Raw genomic sequence first — 19866 nt, 5'->3', positions numbered from 1 at the left:
CATGGAGACTCTTGCAGGGCTTTTAGTACAACAGTCAAATCCCATGGAGCCACAGGAGGGACATAGGGAGGCTGAATCTTAAGTACGCCCTGTGTGAAAGTATGAACACCAGGTATAGACGCAATTTTTCACTGAAACCATACCAACAAGGCAGATATGTGAACCTTGAGGGAGGCCACACAGAAACCTAAGTCAAGGTCTCGTTGCAGAAAAGCCAGAATTCTGGAAGTTCTGAATCTGTATGCATCATAATTCTTATCAGCACACCACGTGAAGTAAGAATTCCAAACCCTGTAATAAATCCGGGCAGAGGCTGGTTTGTGGGCTTTCAACATAGTCTGGATAACCACCTCAGAGAAACCTTTAGCCCTCAGGAGTGATGCTTCAAGAGACACGCTGTCAAAGCCAGTCTGGCCAGGTCTGGGTAGACACAAGGACCCTGTATGAGGAGGTCCGGGCGCTGAGGAAGTAGAAGGGAATTCTCTGTCTACAGACCCTGCAGGACTGATAACCATTGCTTTCGAGGCCATGCTGGAGCGACTAGAATTAGTATTCCTCCTTCTTGTTTGAACTTCCGTAGTAGCCTGGGCAGTAGTGACACTGGAGGGAACACATAGGGAACCACCAGTGCGTCCACGAATGCTGCTTGAGGATCCCTGGTCCTTAATCCAAAGACCGGAACTTTGTGATTGTGTCGAGACGCCACTAGGTCTACGTCCACTAGGCCCCATCGGTCCACTAGGAGTTGAAAGACTTCCGGATGAAGACTCCACTCTCTGGTGTGCACGTCCTGGCGACTGAGGAAGGCCTAAAAGAGAAAAAATTTGCTCTTAAATATGTATAGAAATATATATTGTGGCACCTGTAAAAATAAAAATGGTTAGTACATTATTTTTATAATGTTTAAGCTCCTTTTGGAAAAGATAGAGGATTGGAGGTGGAAATGTTGCTCTGGTCTCCCCCGATGGTACCTAAACTGACCCTACCTCTACTGCAGTCTGGGGTCCGGATGGTGTTATATTCTTCCCGTCAACACGGGGCGTGTCTCCCTTCCCATTGCGGCTGCAACTTAAGGACAGCAGGCTTCAGATGGTAAAGTCCCGCTGGAGGTGAGGTAAGCTCCTGTGGTGACAAAGCTGTGAACACTATAGATGTTCTACTACCGATTCCCAGTTTAGGACGCCTGGAATGAACACTGCCGATATGGCTGATGGTGTTCTGATGTCAGATGGTGTTCCGCCCAACAAAGGATTTTTGACACTTCCATCACTGCCATGCGGCTTCGAGTGCCGCCCTGATGGTTTATGTATGCCACCATTGTGGTGTTGTCTGATAGTACTTGAACAGGCCTGTTCTGTACCAGAGGCAGGGCAAGAGATAATGCCTTTAACCTCAACTCCAGAATGTTTATTGGGAGGAATGATTCCTCCTTGGTCCAATGGCCCTGAAACGAGTGTTGCTCCAACACCGCTCCCCATCCCCTCAGACTTGCATCCGTTGTCAACAGGACTCAGTCGGGGATCCAGAAGAGACGGCCCTTGCTTAATCGTTGGTCCTGTAGCCACCAGGTCAGCGACAGACGAAACTCTGATCCGATGAGGTAAACTATCCCATTTGGAAAGGATTAACCTCTGTAATAGGCGGGAATGAAATAGAACATACTCTACCATGTCAAATGCCGACACCATCAGGCCAAAAACTTGCATCGCCAAGTGTATCGACACTCTGGGATGACAAAGGAAGCATCCTGTCCTGAAGCTTTGGGACCATTTCTGGAGACATAAACTGCCGTTGACTGTGTGTGTGTGACAGAAACAGCCGTTGAGTGTGTGTGTGTGTGTGTGTGTGTGTGTGTGTGTGTGACAGAAACAGCCGTTGACTGTGTGTGTGACAGAAACAGCCGTTGACTGTGTGTGTGACAGAAACAGCCGTTGACTGTGTGTGTGACAGAAACAGCCGTTGACTATGTGTGTGACAGAAACAGCCGTTGACTGTGTGTGTCCTTTTCTGGAGACAGAAACAGCCGTTGACTGTGTGTGTGTCCAGACAGAAACAGCCGTTGACTGTGTGCGCGCCCAGGTGCACCATGCTCTGAGCTGGCACCAGAGAGGACTTCTTCCAATTGACAAGCCACCCGTGGGCTTGCAGGAAGTTTACAGTCAGTTGCAGATGACTGAGGAAAACATTGTGGGAATTTGCCAGAATCAGCAGGTCGTCAAGATACGACAGAATTCTGATCCCCTGGCGATGGAGATGTGCCGGCATCACGACCATGACCTCTGTGAAGATCCGTGGAGCCGTAGCCAGTCCAAATGGTAGAGCCTGGAATTGAAAGTATAGGTTGCCAATAGTAAACTGCAGAAACTGCTGGTGTGACATGGCAATAGGTATATGCAGGTATGCATCCTGTATATCCAGGGATACCATATAGCCTCCGGGTTCCATAGCCAGTACAATTAAGCGCAGTGTTTCCATACGAAACCTGGACACTATCAAACTGGTTCAGGGATTTTAGGATGAGTATAGGCCGGAATGACCCATTTGGTTTCGGGACAAAAAACAGCGTCGAGTAATAACCTCTGCCTCTCTGGGACTGAGGTACCGGCACAACCACTCCTGTACTCAGGAGAGAACTGACACTCGTTTGCAAAGCTTGCACCTTTGATGGATCCAAAGGTAGAACCGTGGTTAAAAAACTGGCAAGGGGGACGTCTCATGAAGTGGTCTTTAACCAGACCTGGGCGAACTGTAGAAGTCGGCTTCCCACCCTGGGTTCCCCCAGGGGGAGGCCCGTCCCGTCATGCAGCTGGCTTATCTTGTCTAGAAGCAAGCCGACAGGCTGCCCAGGATTGTTTGTCCTTGGGCTTTTGTGGTTCTGGGAGCACGAGATTGTCTTGGGTTTGCCTGACCTTTTGCTTTCCCTTGAGGCCAAAAGGAACGAAAGGTGGTACCTTTTGCCTTCTGTGCAGAAGGATTAGTATTTAGGAGGAAAGCAGTCGAGGCAGATGCGAACTCAGACACAATTTTATTCAGGTCTTCACCAAACAAAATGTCCCCAGTGAAGGGGAGTACTTCCAAGGTCTTTTTGGAGCCTAGGTCCACCTTTCATGACCTCAAGCACAGAATAAGTCGAGTCAGGACAGACGTAGTCGATGCCTTGGCCACCAGCACACCTGCCTCAGAGGACGACTCCTGAATGTAATAGGCAACGGTGGTAATGTGAGACAGGTATTGTCTGGCATTGTCAGATATATCCTCGGGCAGCTCTTCCTCTAAAACCTGAACCCACGCTTCAATACCTTTGGCAGCCCAGGAGGAAACAATAGTGGGTCAATGCAAAGCTCCTGTAAATAGATTTCAGGCATCCCTCCTCACGCTTATCTGTCTGTTCCTTCAGTGAGGTGACAGGCAGAGTTGATGACACCACGAGTCGGGTGATGCGAGAATCCACCGGCGGTGAATTTTCTCACTTGCTACATAACTCTGCAGGGAGAGGATAGCGAGCCAAGGCCCATTTATGTAGAGGGAATTTCTTCCCTGGAGTAGGGTTCCTTTCTGATGTCCACTAAATGGTCAGAATGGGGCAAAAGAGTTTTAACCACCTTCTGCCGTTTAAACATATCAGTTTTCTTTGCCACTGTAGTAGAATCCTCAGAGATTTGTAGGATCTGTTTAATACCAAACACTAATGCAGGGACATCAATCTGCAAGGGAGAATCCTCATCAGTAACACCAGATTCAGTGTCTGACAGGACCATATGCTCCCCCTCCTCTTCAGATAAAACATCAGAGAGGTATGTGGACTGTGGGGAGGAAGTAGCGCGCTTAAATGACCCAGAGACACGAGTGTGACCTGGAGTGGATTTCTGTAACCAAAGACTGATTTAATTGTTGCAGCTGGTTAGATAAACAGGTGGTCCCATAGGGGGCGTAAGGTATTCTACCAGAGTACCCAACAGGTTTGTAAACACAGCCCAGGGTGGCTCCTGAGTAGACCCAGGAGCTGCGAACTGGCAAGGAGGTGTATGACACAGTACACAAGACAATCATACAAAACTTCCTTACCCCTCTTGTAAATCCTTGGAGCATGCTCTGCATTATGCAGCAGCTTCCACTGATTTACTGCCCTTTCTGTTAGACATTATGATATGAATGCAACAACAGAGCGACTTAGTACGATAAAACCAGATAAAAGTACAATACCTGCAAATAAATCCGGTATTATGGGACTGAATACACAGTATAATATATATATATATTATACACACACATATACATACACACACACCCCTAGTCCCTCAGGGTACATAATATAGTGACAGATATATCTGGGAAAACTGAAAATGAAACCACGCAGCAGATGCAGATACAGACTCACACAGTCATAGGCAATGAAGAAATGATTACAACAATAAGGTTGCACTGGATTAGAATATATATATATATATATATATATATATATATATATATATCCATCCATCACAGCGTGGTCCTAGACCAGAGATATATTAGAATACTCATACAATATATTCTATAACACGTATACTCTTTCTTAACTGACACTGTCTATATAAAGACATGTAGAATACTTAAGTGTTTGTAAAGTCACAGCACTGTATACAGGCGGCTTTACAAGGGAGACCTTGCCCTGCAGTCCCGGAGACCAGCCGCAGCTATGCTCAGAAGATGGCGCCCAGTGTCTCAGTCAGGGAGTGAGGGAGAGTGTGAGGCAGCTCCAGGTCCTGAAAATCTACTCAGAGATGTTGCTTGGGTCCTAGGGAGGGGCTACATGGACTGTCTTATTAAACGGGGTGTTATGCACCCGACCTTTACTGAGCCTGGGGAACCCTCTTTCCTCCTTCCCGTAGCAGCCACGCGAACCAGGAGAGTGTCAGCGACCGTGTACCTAAGACAGAGCATCTCCGCCGCAAGTACCTGGGAACTGAGCCGCAGGAGTATGCGACGCCGCTTGGGAGGTGGTGAAGCTGCAGCGCTAGAAAGCTTTTTCAGGGCTGCCCAGCGCAGCCCTCCTGTTAGGTGACCTGCTACTGCCGGCACCAACTCGAAACTGAGCTCTCAGTGCCTGGAGGTGGAGTTTATAGGGGAGGCCCCAAGGCAACCTAGGACAGCCTAAAGCTTTAGCCTATTGGTGCCTCTGGATCAAGATCCACTCTACACCCAGATGTTTTCCCGAGGAAATCAATGTATCCTGCTGCAGAAGTGCAGTTTTTTTTTAGCTAGGTGAAAAAACGTCCCTAATTGAATACTCCCCTTTATCAGTCTACACTTTATCACTTTTTTTTAAGGCTTAATACATACCTGAAAGCATAGTGGCCCGGCCATGGGTTAATACAACCCTGCTAAGAATTGCAGGTAGGCACAACTGACAACTTAATTTTTGCTGAATTTCTTAACAAGAAACTTCTGTCCCAGGGCGGACGTGAAAACAAATGATGAGACTGTAGAACGCAGTCATTGAAGAAATTTGAGAAGGCAATGCTTTTGTTTGCAAAACACTGGGTGTTTTGCAATCAGAAGAATTGCCCTTTTAAGTAATGGTTTTCAATGACAAGAAATTGAAGCTTTTACAAGCTGCTGCTCGGTAAATAAACCCTTCAGACTTACCTGCCTACGTGACAGCACAACAAACTGCTAGAGAACAATAAAACTGATGCCATACACTGCCTTTTATGGTGGTCAGGTATATTTCCCTACTGAAGTAGCAGCAAATTATTGTGTGTGCATAATGTTAACACTTAACAGTTATTTCTGGAACCCTCAAGTCCCAATTTAGACAAACATCCTCTTCCTTTTAACTGGTTTCTACCCAGAATACATGAGGCTATTTGGTCACAAATCCCATCACCACCTGCTTGCAGATAGGGCAAATCCAGGAATATACCACTTTAAAATTACTGAGGTATGACCTAGAGCTCTTCAACATTCTGGTACCATAAAAGAACAGAGACCATTTTCTCTAGATCAAAAGAAGAGAATGAGTTTTCATGTCCCCAGTTCCCCCAAGTTTGTCCACTTGTCTCAGGCCAGAGATTTTGTCTTTTCTCCCAAGGTGGGGAACCTTAAGTTCTTATATGAAATGTTGTGTGACTTCAAATTAAAGTTTGCTGTGCCATGTTTTCAGATCCAGCAACAGGAATTACCTGAAATGCTTCCATATGCTATTAGTGTGGATTTTTGGCTAGCAAAGCATTTTTAAAGTGTGACACAAACTTGCACTGGTTTCAGTAAATGTTTTTTTGTTTTGTTTTTTAATACCAGAAAGGGGAAAGAATTGCAGACTTATACAGTACAGACAAAAAGAAAGGTAACTATAGAACAGCTATAGTACATGGGAAAAATATATGCTGTAATACATGTATAATCAGAGAGAAACAACTTCACAGTTCGTTTTACGCTGCTCCCTTGGATCAGTATATAAATAAGATGTGCCAATTCAGGAGGAATAGGTTCTGGGAACATGCCAGGTTTTAAGGATATCCATGCTTGAGTTAAGACGGTTAAATCAAAATGTTAGAGGTACTAATTAAGTCACCTGTGCTCAAGCATGAATATCCTAAAAATCTGTACTACAAGGCGGAGTTTGGGAACCTCTACCTTAGTGAGTAAATTGCGTTACTTAGCAACCACATTAGGATTAGGATTTTAATTATTGAACCAGTTTTCAAAAATGCCCCCATTCCTGAAATGCAAATTATATATCCCAGAATGCTGATTTCTGAGCATGCAAAGGATGCATTATAATATTATCAGCTGTAAGTTAAAAGGTTATCTGAACTTGCTTGCAAAACTAAATTTTTTTCTAGTCTAAGGACTCTTTGGTGACATCTAATAATCTTATAATCTACAATAAAAGATGCAAATAAAGAGCATGATGTTCCCTTTAACACAGCAGATAAGCATTGGTGTCAGCCACCCTATACAACTGTTGGGTACCAAAGCCAACATAACGTCACATGTAAAGTGACATTTAGAAACCTGAGAAATCACAGGGGAAACTTAACATTCAAATGATAGATTCTTTTTTGTGTGATCATAGCAACAATCATCCACGTATTCCCAATTTCTGACTAAGGGGAAGATGTACTAAGCGGTGAAAAGAGTGGAGAAGTGAGCCAGCGGAGAAGTTGCCCATGACAACCAATCAGCATTGAAGTAACAATTATAATTTGCATACTATAAAATTATACAGAGCAGTTGATTGGCTGCCGTGGGCAACTTCTCCACTGGCCCACTTCTCCACTCTTTTCACTACTTAGTACATCTCCCCCAAACTGCTTGTGAGGCTGACAACACTGTCTATATTAAAAATAAACAAATTGCATGACCTTTTCCCAACCATCAAAGGTAAAGGGGGAATTCAATTGTTTTTGCGTGCCCAATTGCACTTTATCCTCGTCTAAATTGACGCGCCAATATTCAATCTGGGTTTTTTTCTTGCATTCACAACCAAAAAGACCAAGTTTAGCTGTGTAACCCACCTAAAATAAAACCCAGGCTTTTTGCAATTTCTGCTAGCCACTTCAGGAGGCCGCAAGCAGAAATCCTGCTATCGCACCTATGGCAAAAACAATTGAATAGCTGTCGTAGTTTTATATTCTCAGAATTTATATAGCACCAACAATGTGTATCTGGAGGAGTAGACATGTCCGAAGTTGTACTTACCTGATTAGATGGAACCAGTAAATCATGTGTTCCGCGAGACTCTGCTGGGAGTGCACAATAGTGATATACAGATAAAGGGCAACGGCCATTGTCCAGAAGAAAGAGCTGGTGTTGGAGAAGGTGGAGAGTGCACCCTGGGCCACGCAATCCCAGCTTGTGGTCTGGAAGTCTCGCAGGACTCCATAGAAGTAGGAAGCAGCAGAGAACAAGTCAACCACCGATAGGAAGAGAAGCAGCTGGCGTGGGCGACTCCTGAGCTCTGGCCAGTGGACGTAGGTGAAGATTATAAGTACAGAGCCAAGAAAAGAAAGTCCACAGGATACCAGAACGATCACCTGCTCGGACAAGTAGAGATTTTCTCGGGGGATCTCCAGCCAAGCCATAGGAGTTCAGATCAAAATCTACAAACAGGCACAAATGAAAAATATATCTTATGGTTCATAAATGTCCTTGAAAATAAAAATGTTGGTATTTCCTTATGCAAAGGACCAAAGAGATTACATATAATTTTTCCATTTCATGATTGTCAGTACAGTACAGTACAGTACAGGGGCATACAAAACATACAAAAAGCACATACAAGCCAAATAACATGCATAGCATAGTAATGTCAAATAAGCAAAATAAAGTGAAAAGATTTTTCACTCAACCTTAAAGAAAACGAAATATAGAATATGCAATATTCAAAAACTGTTTAATTGTTACTACACCATATGGGCACACTTTATCCTGCAGAGATCTTTTTTTAAATTTTTTTATCAGCTATGTGCTATCTTGCATTTCTAGACTGTGAAACATAATAAGATTTTAAACCTACTGGTAAATCTTTTTCTCGTAGTCCGTAGAGGATGCTGGGACTCCGTAAGGACCATGGGGAGAGACGGGCTCCGCAGGAGACATGGGCACTTTAAGAAAGACTTTGACTCTGGGTGTGCACTGGCTCCTCCCTCTATGCCCCTCCTCCAGACCTCAGTTAGAGAAACTGTGCCAAGAGGAGACGGACAGCACAAGGAAAGGATTTTTGTAATCCAAGGGCAAGATTCATACCAGCCACACCAATCACACCGTATAACTTGTGATATACTACCCAGTTAACAGTATGAAAAACAACATAGCATCAGTCCAAGACCGATGAAACTATAACATAACCCTTATGTAAGCAATAACTATATACAAGTCTTGCAGAAGTAGTCCGCACTTGGGACGGGCGCCCAGCATCCTCTACAGACTACGAGAAAAAGATTTACCGGTAGGTTTAAAATCTTATTTTCTCTAACGTCCTAGAGGATGCTGGGACTCCGTAAGGACCATGGGGATTATACCAAAGCTCCCAAACGGGCGGGAAAGTGCGGATGACTCTGCAGCACCGATTGAGCAAACAGGAGGTCCTCCTGTCAAAGTCGAAAAATATTGAAGCACACACACCAAGTACAAACCACACACACATGGCCCCTGCGCGCGCACTCGTTCTGCTGTGTGTGCACATATCCGCAATTTGCGTAAGGTCGCTCCCCGCGGTCATGCGCCTTAGCGCGTGGTATGCGTATTTACGGTAGGGTTTGTGTGCGCATGGAGGGCTATCTAAACATTACATATTTAATCCAAATAGTGCACAATGTACACATAGCCTCCCTGCACCACATCAGAAAGAAATAGCTGTTTAAAATGATAACAGAACAAAGGGATTCACCTTTACAGGATAGGAGGGGACAGAACAAGGTTACAAGGTGGTGTTTGGTATCCAGCTGTAGGGTATTTTAAGGGAAACATTCTGGTGTTAGTTTGAGAAAGATCGCTTGTTCCTGCGTATAGTTATGTGCAAAAGTAGAATATGAACATTAACTGTGTTTACTGTATATTATGTATGCGGGGGGAATCCAGAGGAGACCACCCACAAGAGCAGTTGGGGAAAGACATCGCCCACCTATTTAAATCCACCTATGACCTCTCCTGTAATGTAAATGACCATCCCTGTGTCCAATGGACAAAGAGATTACAGTATCCATTGTGTTATGTTTTGGATGAAGTGAATAAAGAGAGCCTACAGCAGGCTTAGTCAGACAGAAGGCTCACAACGCTATCTATCAGATGGCGGAGGACCGGACCGGGTTGCGCTAGCGAACATTCTCACGTATGTACATTCTCTGTAGCCATTATTCTGTTTAGATTTACTTGTTAGCCTGTAGTGTATGATTTGTATTGTTTTACCTTTTGGAATTAATCCACTGAGGCCTTAGAACCCTGTGGTTGCAACTACAAATCAGTGTTGTGTTTTCACTTTCCTGCATGGGCTTTATAGTGTATTCATCTGTATAAGGTGTATAAGCATTGATAAGGTGTACGCACTGCGTGTACTTTATACCGTCAGCGCTACTTAAGGTTTAAGGTATAACATCATTACAGTACTTTGCTGTTAAGGGTTTAAAGTGTAAGCATATCATTGCATTGTATCATTAACAAGATTTAAAGGTTATCAATTGTGTGTGCGCTCGCTGTGTGTACTCTGTATACTCAGCGCGGTGTGTGTACGCCAAGTGCGTACCACGTGCAGGACTCTGTACACAAATAGCGTACAAAGTGCGTAGCACGTGTATCCAGTCTAGCGGCCATAGCGGCTCAACGGTAAAAGTGTATCAAGAGGTATAGCTTTGTGTTTTAAGATAATATTGACATTATCACTCCTCAGCCAGGGTATCAAACTTATAGAACTTTGCAAAGGTGTTTGACCCCGACCAAGTAGCAGCTCGGCACAGCTGTAGTGCCGAGACCCCTCGGGCAGCCGCCCAAGAAGAGCCCACCTTCCTAGTGGAATGGGCCTTAACCGATTTTGGTAACGGCAATCCTGCCGTAGAATGCACCTGCTGAATCGTGTTACAGATCCAGCGAGCAATAGTCTGCTTTGAAGCAGGGCCGCCAACTTTGTTGGCTGCATACAGGACAAACAGTGCTTCTGTTTTTCTGATCCTAGCCGTTCTGGCAGCGTAAATTTTCAAAGCCCTGACCACATCAAGGGACTCGGAATCCTCCAAGTCACGTGTAGCCACAGGCACGACAATAGGTTGGTTCATATGAAAGGATGAGACCACCTTAGGCAGGAATTGAGGACGGGTCCGCAACTCCGCTCTATCCATATGGAAAACCACATAGGGGCTTTTATGTGATAAAGCCGCCAATTCCGGAACTCGCCTAGCCGAAGCCAAGGCTAACAACATGACCACCTTCCAGGTGAGATATTTCCACTCCACTGTCTTAAGTGGTTCAAACCAATGTGACTTAAGGAAATTTAACACCACGTTAAGGTCCCAAGGCGCCACCGGAGGTACAAAAGGAGGCTGAATATGCAGTACTCCCTTCACAAAAGTCTGTACTTCAGGTAATGAGGTCAATTCCTTTTGAAAGAAAATGGATAAGGCCGAAATCTGAACTTTTAATGGAGCCTAATTTTAGGCCCAAATTCACTCCAGTTTGTAGGAAGTAAAGAAAACGGCCCAGGTGGAATTCTTCCGTAGGAGCATTCCTGGCCTCACACCAAGAAACATATTTTCTCCATATTCGGTGATAATGTTTAGATGTCACGTCCTTCCTAGCCTTTATTAGCGTAGGAATGACCTCATCCGGAATACCTTTTTCCGCTAGGATCTGGCGTTCAACCGCCATGCCGTCAAACGCAGCCGCGGTAAGTCTTGGAACAGACAGGGACCTTGTTGTAACAAGTTCTGCCTTAGAGGAAGAGGCCACGGATCTTCTGTGAGCATTTCTTGCAGATCCGGATACCAGGTCCTTCGTGGCCAATCTGGAACAATGAGAATTGTTCTCACTCCTCTTTTTCTTATTATCCTCAACACCTTGGGTATGAGAGGAAGAGGAGGAAACACATATACCGACTGGAACACCCACAGTGTCACTAGGGCGTCCACAGCTACCGCCTGAGGGTCTCTTGACCTGGCGCAATACCTTTGTAGCTTTTTGTTGAGACGGGATGCCATCATGTCTATTTGGGGTAGCCCCCACCGACGTGCAATCTGCGCGAAGACTTCCTGACAAAGTCCCCACTCTCCCGGATGCAGATCGTGTCTGATGAGGAAGTCTGCTTCCCAGTTGTCCACTCCCAGAATGAACACTGCTGACAGATCGCTTACATGATTCTCCGCCCAGCGAAGAACTCTGGTGGCTTCCGCCATTGCCACTCTGCTCCTTGTGCCGCCTTGGCGGTTTACATGAGCTACTGCGGTGATGTTGTCTGACTGGATCAGAACTGGTCGATTGCGAAGTAAGATCTCCGCTTGACGTAGGGCGTTGTATATGGCCCTTAGTTCCAGGATGTTAATGTGAAGACAAGTCTCTTGACTTGACCAAAGTCCTTGGAAATTTCTTCCCTGTGTGACCGCTCCCCAACCTCGCATCCGTGGTCACCAGGATCCAGTCCTGAATGCCGAACCTGCAGCCCTCTAGAAGGTGAGCACTGTTTAGCCACCACAGGAGAGATACTCTGGCCCTGGGGGACAGGGTGATCCGCTGATGCAATTGCAGATACGACCCGGACCATTTGGCCAATAGGTCCCATTGGAAGGCCCTTGCATGGAATCTGCCATATGGAATGGCTTCGTATGCTGCCACCATCTTTCCCAGAACTTGAGTGCAATGATGTACTGACACTTGTTTTGGTTTCAACAAGTTCATGACTAGAGTCATGAGTTCCTGCGCTTTTTCCTTCGGAAGAAAAACCCTTTTCTGGTCTGTGTCCAGAATCATGCCCAAGAAGGGCAGACGAGTTGTAGGATTCAGCTGCGACTTTGGAATATCGAGAATCCAGCCGTGTCGCTGTAACACATTCAGTGAAAGTGATACGCTGCTCAGCAACGTCACCCGTGATCTCGCTTTTATGAGGAGATCGTCCAAGTACGGGATAATTGTGACACCCTGCTTGCGCAGGAGCACCATCATTTCCGCCATTACTTTGGTGAAAATTCTCGGGGCCGTGGAAAGCCCAAACGGCAACGTCTGAAATTGGTAATGACAATCCTGTACCGCCAATCTCAGGTACGCCTGATTAGGAGGATATATGGGGACATGCAGGTATGCATCCTTTATGTCCAGAGATACAAAAAAATCTCCCCCTTCTAGGCTGGCGATGACCGCCCTGAGTGATGCCATCTTGAACTTGAACCGTTTTAAGTAAAGGTTCAGGGATTTTAAATTTAAAATGGGTCTGACCGAACCATTCGGTTTCGGAACCACAAACAGAGTTGAGTAGTACCCCTGCCCTCTTTGAAGCAGGGGAACCTCTACCACCACTTGTTGCATACACAATTTGTGAATCGCATGTAACACTATCTCCCTTTCCAGGGGTTGTTTCGGTAGGGCCGATTTGAAAAACCGGGGTGGAGGCACTTCTTCGAATTCCAGCTTGTAACCCTGGGAAACAATTTCTATTGCCCATGGATCCACCTGTGAGTGGACCCAGATGTGGCTGAACAGTCGAAGACGTGCCCCCACAGGAGCTGACTCCCTCAGGGGAGCCCCAGCGTCATGCGGTGGATTTAGCCGAGGCCGGGGAGGACTTCTGTTCCTGGGAACTAGCTGTGTTGTGCAGCTTTTTCCCTCTGCCCATACCTCTGGCAAGAAAGGACAATCCACGTGCTCTCTTGCTTTTATTGGAACGAAAGGACTGCATTCGATAATGAGGCGCTTTCTTAGATTGTGAGGGAATACATGGCAAAAAATTTTATTTACCTGCCGTAGCCGTGGAGACGAGATCCGAGAGGCCTCTCCGAACAATTCCTCACCCTTGTAAGGCAACAACTCCATATGCCTCTTTTAGTCGGCATCACCTGTCCATTGCATGTTCCACAGGACACGTCTATCAGAAATCGACATAGCGTTGACTCTACAACCCAGTAGACTAACGTCTCTTGGGCAAGAAAAAGACAACATCTTTTACATATAAATATATATATATATATATATATACACACACACACACACACTAGGGACAATAACATGGTATCCTTATCTAGGGTTTCAATCTCCACTGATAAGGTATCTGTCTACGCTGCTACAGCGCTATAAACCCATGCCGACACAATCGCCGGTCTGAGTAGTGTACCAGAATGTGTGTAAATGGACTTCAAAGTACTTTTACTGCATGCTATCTGCAGGATCCCTGAGGATCAGACATGTCGACACACACGTACCGACACACCACACACTCAGGGAATGCTCTTCTGAAGACAGTTCCCCCACAAGGCCCTTTGGAGAGACAGAGAGAGAGTATGCCAGCACACACCCCAGCGCAATGTGACCCAGGAAAAACACAGCAATTTAATGTTTACCCCGTAGCGCTGTTATTATTATCTGCGCCGAATTATGTGCCCCCCCCCTTCTTTAAAACCCTCTCTTCTACCGTGGTATAAGCAGGGGAGAGTCCGGGGAGCTTCCTCTCAGCGGTGCTGTGGAGAAAAAATGGCGCTGGTGAGTGCCGAGGGAGAAGCCCCTCCCCCTCGGCGGCGGGCTTCAGTCCCGCTAAAAGTGTAAAATTGGCGGGGGCTCATGCATATATACAGTGTCCAGCTGTATATATGCTCTCTTTTGCCAAATAAGAGGTTTATATTGCTGCCCAGGGCGCCCCCCCCCCCCCCCCCCTGCGCCCTGCACCCGTACAGTGACCGGAGTATGTGAGGTGTATGGGAGCAATGACGCACAGCTGCGGTGCTGTGCGTTACCTCAGTGAAGCACCGAATGCTTCTGCCGCCTGAGACGTCTTCTGTCTTCGTTTCTTCTGGCTCTGTGAGGAGAACGGCGGCGCGGCTCTGGGGTGAACGCCCAGGACGAACCTGTGTTCACTCCCTCTGGAGCTAATGGTGTCCAGTAGCCGAGGAAGCAGAGCCTATCATTTAAGTAGGTCTGCTCATCTCTCCTCAGTCCCTCGATGCAGGGAGCCTGTTGCCAGCAGTGCTCCCTGAAAAAGAGAAAAAATCCTAACAAAAATGCTTTCTAAGCAGGAAACTCAGGAGAGCTCCCTGCAGTGCACCCATTCTCCTCTGGGCACAGTCTAAAACTGAGGTCTGGAGGAGGGGCATAGAGGGAGGAGCCAGTGCACACCCAGAGTCAAAGTCTTTCTTAAAGTGCCCATGTTTCCTGCGGAGCCCGTCTATCCCCATTGTCCTTACGGAGTCCCAGCATCCTCTAGGACGTTAGAGAAATAAAACATATATACACGGTCGAGTCACACGGTATGACCACCAGCTAATAACCATGTGCAGCACAGACAGCAGCTAGACGGAGCGGGAGTGACTCAATAAGATGCTTGTAGGTTGACACAGGTACATTTTGACGGTGAGTGCTCGATCCTCTGCCGTTGGAATGGTGACCGCCAGTCATGCATACCCAACCCGTTATTAACCATCATTTCAGTATAAAAAAAGGCACTATTAATAATGTGACAACTTTTTTCATTCGTGTGAAAAACCCTCCTAAAAGGTTACACAGAGATAATAAACTTCCTACTGTAAGTTGTAATATATGGTTCATCCCTTGTTTATTATAAGCACTCAATAAATCCCACAATATTTAATAAAACATCAGTATGAGTTTGTCCATTATACTTTCATTATTTCCATACTGGACTATAAAATATAACAACCAGTTTATTTTATGTATGGGACTTATTTTGCTAAGCAGTAGATTTTCAAAAATCTCGATTCTTATAGATTTTGCCTTTCAGATTTTCAAGGGCAATAATATTTCATGCAAAATATGCCTGATTTTAATTCACTATTAATGCCCTATTAAATCTGTCAGGTCAGTCTGTACAAATCTAGGGTTTTCAAAATCTACTGTGTAGTAAATGTGCCCCTATATCCCAGAAATGGTTATGGATTATAGGATAGAACAGAGTAAGGTCTACATGGCAAAAAGGTTAACATGAGGTTTTTTTTAAATGTTTTAGAAGGAAGGGGGGGATTTGCACAAGATGATACCTGTAAGCCAGGCATGTCCAAACTGCGGCCCTCCAGCTGTTGAGAAACTACACATCCCAGCATGCCCTGACACAGCTTTAGCATTCACTGACAGCAAAACTGTGTTAGGGCATGCTGGGATATGTAGTTTCACAACAGCTGGAGGGCCGCAGTTTGGATATGCCTGCTGTAAGCTATTATCCAAATGCAGTCTTGTTTCACTTATACCCCTTTCAGACTGACAAAAATTTCCCGGGTTATTGCACATGAACACGCATCAACCCGGGAATTTGCTCAGTGTCGGCCCGCAAGTCTGAAGGGGTCTCAAGCCGGGTCGCACCTGGGAAGCATCCGTGTACACATTCCCAGCTATTGTCAGTCTGAAAGGGGTATTAATGGCACATTATACCGTAGTTACTGGCAAAAAAAAAAAAAAGGAAGGAATAGACTACATGGACTTTAGGCCAGTGGTTCCCAAACTGTGGGGCAGATGTATTAAGCCTGGAGAAGGCATAAAGAAGTGATAAAGTGGTGATAAGTGCAAGGTGATAACGCACCAGCCAATCAGCTCCAATATGTAAATTAACAGGAGCTGATTGGCTGGTGCGTTATCTCCTTGCACTTATCGCCGCTTTATCACTTCTTTAACCCTTCTAATACATCTGCCCGTGTGCCGTGGCACCCTGGGGTGCCTCGGGACACTTGCAGGGGTGCCTTGGATTGGTGATCCAGGACCAGAGAAAATTATTTCTGGCAAATGTAATAGGCAAAACCAGTGCTGGTGGCTGCGAATCATAAAATAAGTGAACAAACAGAAGCAAATCTTGTCCCTCACCACATAATTTAACTTATGACACATAAACACAATTTACTTTATTTAATATTTCTTTGTGCTGGAGGTGCCGTGAAAAAAAAATTCTTATGCTCTAGGATGCCGGGATTCCAAAATGTTTTGGAACCACAGCTTTAGGCACTTATATGGGAAAGTGCTAACGCTGTCAGTATATAAATCTGCAAAGTAAGACAACTGTGGGTTCATTAATCCCACCCAGTTCTGCTAGACATGCACATCAGGTGTGTATTGTGTTTACTGAACTATTTACAACGCAAGAGATAAATGTAACATTATGCAGCAACACACTAACAAAATGTTACACGTTGTTATGTGAATTGGGAATTTACATGTAACATATCGTGTCAATAGATGATGAGGTTTTGTAAACATTACAGACACCAATCGTCCTACAGCCCTGTTCCCACGCATCTGGTAATTGGCATAAGAGAGTCTGTAAGCAGAAATTCCAGTAAGACAAGGTGGTAATTACATGCACCCTAGTTTAACTCTTCCACTACAGGGAGTTATTAGGTGTGACATTATCCAGTAAAGCAGGTTGTGGGTCTGCGCTGATTCTGTACTAGCCGCACGTAGCGCAGCGTAGAAGGTTGGGGAATAGGAAAGTAACGAACCCGTTACACGTCCCCCATAAGCTGCCTATCTGTAGCTACAGCGGAGGAGGCAGCCAGCAGCGCCGTGCGCACGGGGAGCGGGGACAGCCAGGAACTGACCTGTCCCAGGACGGCTCAGCCACACTCACCTCCCGCAGGACCTCTCGCTCTCTGTAGCTCCCGTCTACTTGTGTACAAGGTGGAGCCTTAGCCCGGGACATCCGGAAGGGGCAGGAAGCCGGCTAAGCCAGGGAGGAATGAGAGGACAGGCCCGTGCTATAGGTAGAGGAACTGCTTCTCCGCATCATCTAGTCCTCAGAGTGGATAGAGACCTCCCTCCGGGTGATCACAGCGGGCACAGGGCTATTCCACACGGCGTAAGGAGGCGCAGGCATCCGGTGCTAGCTGGGTGAACTACAAGCACCAGCAAGTCTAGTCACAGTTACAAACTAGATGTTGACCGTAAAAGAGGGGTGGTTCTCGTCGGGCAGCCCTCCCCAGTGGTATGGTGACTGGGTGGTGGGGAGAAGAAGAAAATCTCCAGCATTGACAAAATGTTTCACTGACAGGACCCCGACCCTCTGTGACAGGAGCTGGCATCCGGGCATTGCTGCCAGACAGGCTGAGGGAAGTAGCATGCAAGCTCTTGATTTTTCTTCATTAAAATACAAAAAAGTGTTACCATATATTAGTTATTTTTAACGGCAGACATTAGAGCAATACATGGTACACAGAACTTAACATTACAGTAACTCAGTGGTTCTCAAACTCGGTCCTCAGGACGGTATCCGTTTGGATGGTCGACCACTATTGGTCGACATGGTCAACACGCTGAAATGGTCGACTCATGAAATGTCGACACATGCAAAGGTCGACATTAGTTTTTCAAAAAAAATTCTTTTGTGAAACTTTTACAAACTTTACGATCCACGTGGACTACGATTGGGAACGGTAACCTTGCCCGAAGCTCGCGAGCCATGCGAGGGGACACGGTGCACTAATTGAGGTTCCAGCTCCTTGGGCGGTGCACTAATTGAGGTTCCGCACACAGCAGCGTCCACCCGGCTCCAGCAAGCAAGACCTCGCTTGCTGGAGCCAGGTGGACGTTCCCGTGAGCGGCGGCTGTGATGCGGGGACGGGGAGCGGAGGGACGTGGAGACTGTGAGGCAGAGAGATGGGGGGGGGGGGGAGCAGCGCTCCTGCATAGCCGCTGCTGTAGCGCTGCTTTCCCCAGTCTGCCCACGGCTCTCCCCCGTCTAGCTCCTGCATCTCAATTCGACTTTTTTAAAAGTCGAATTGAGATGTGAGATGACATTGAATAGCCCAAGTCAGATCATTCCGAAAAAATAAATGTCGGAATGGATCCGACTTCAATTGAATATACCCATATATGTAGACACAGGCCCTCATTCCGAGTTGTTCACTCGCTAGCTGCTTTTAGCAGCATTGCACACTCTAAGCCGCTGCCCTCTGGGAGTGTATCTTAGCTTAGCAGAATTGCGAACGAAAGATTCGCAGAATTGCGAATAGAAATTACTTAGCAGTTTCTGAGTAGCTCCAGACTTACTCAGCCATTCAGTTCAGTCAGTTTCGTTCCTGGTTTGACGTCACAAACACACCCAGCGTTCGCCCAGACACTCCCCCCGTTTCTTCAGACACTCCTGCGTTTTTCCCAGAAATGCCAGCGTTTTTTCACACACGCCCAGAAAACGTCCAGTTTCCGCCCAGAAACACCCACTTCCTGTCAATCACAGTACGATCACCAGAACGATGAAAAATCCTCATTATGCCGTGAGTAAAATACCTAACTTTTGTGTAAAATAACTAACCGCATGCGCTCTGCAAACCTTGCGCATGTGCAGTAAGCGACTAATCGCAATATAGCAAAAATCGGCAATGAGCGAACAACTCGGAATGACCACCACTGTTTGCATACTTACTCATTTCAAGAATAAAATCAATGGGTACCTACTCCTTCAGTTTAAAACCAGACGTTGAGAAACTACTGTAGTATAATTTTATCAACTTTATCCATCACATTAAAAATGTTCAATATGTCAAGTACACTATTTTAATAAAATTGTTTTCTCTGACGTCCTAGTGGATGCTGGGAACTCCGTAAGGACCATGGGGGATAGACGGGCTCCGCAGGAGACTGGGCACTCTAAAAGAAAGATTAGGTACTATCTGGTGTGCACTGGCTCCTCCCTCTATGCCCCTCCTCCAGACCTCAGTTAGATTTCTGTGCCCGGCCGAGCTGGATGCACACTAGGGGCTCTCCTGAGCTCCTAGAAAGAAAGTATATGTTAGGTTTTTTATTTTACAGTGAGACCTGCTGGCAACAGGCTCACTGCAACGAGGGACTAAGGGGAGAAGAAGCGAACCTACCTGCTTGCAGCTAGCTTGGGTTTCTTAGGCTACTGGACACCATTAGCTCCAGAGGGATCGACCGCAGGACCCGTCCTTGGTGTTCGTTCCCGGAGCCGCGCCGCCGTCCCCCTTACAGAGCCAGAAGCATGAAGATGGTCCGGAAAATCGGCGGCAGAAGACTTCAGTCTTCACCAAGGTAGCGCACAGCACTGCAGCTGTGCGCCATTGCTCCTCATACACACTTCACACTCCGGTCACTGAGGGTGCAGGGCGCTGGGGGGGGCGCCCTGAGCAGCAATAAAAACACCTTGGCTGGCAAAATAATCACAATATATAGCCCCAGAGGCTATATATGTGATAATTACCCCTGCCAGAATCCATAAAAAAGCGGGAGAAAAGTCCGTGAAAA

The 19866-nt window shown here is 46.2% G+C and overlaps 1 protein-coding gene across 2 annotated transcripts in view; it reads right to left on the bottom strand.

Moving 5' to 3' along the window:
* Window positions 1–17531, bottom strand: part of GPR157 (G protein-coupled receptor 157) — a 72826-nt gene extending 55295 nt beyond the window's left edge. Inside the window, exons 1-2 of one of the 2 annotated variants that reach the window (XM_063943101.1) lie at window positions 17208–17531; window positions 7684–8084 (exon numbers count right to left, since the gene is read on the bottom strand). In XM_063943101.1, the coding sequence (XP_063799171.1) occupies window positions 7684–8066 (383 nt within the window). In that variant the 5' untranslated portion in view covers window positions 8067–8084; window positions 17208–17531. The remainder of the gene's footprint in view (window positions 1–7683; window positions 8085–17207) is intronic. The other variant, XM_063943100.1, reaches the window with a different exon arrangement.
* Window positions 17532–19866: the final 2335 nt, after the last annotated feature.

Source organism: Pseudophryne corroboree, chromosome 10 (assembly GCF_028390025.1).
Source record: "Pseudophryne corroboree isolate aPseCor3 chromosome 10, aPseCor3.hap2, whole genome shotgun sequence".
NCBI lineage: Eukaryota > Metazoa > Chordata > Amphibia > Anura > Myobatrachidae > Pseudophryne > Pseudophryne corroboree.
The sequence above is the reverse complement of the archived record's forward strand: the minus strand, read 5'-3'. Positions and strand labels throughout refer to the sequence as shown.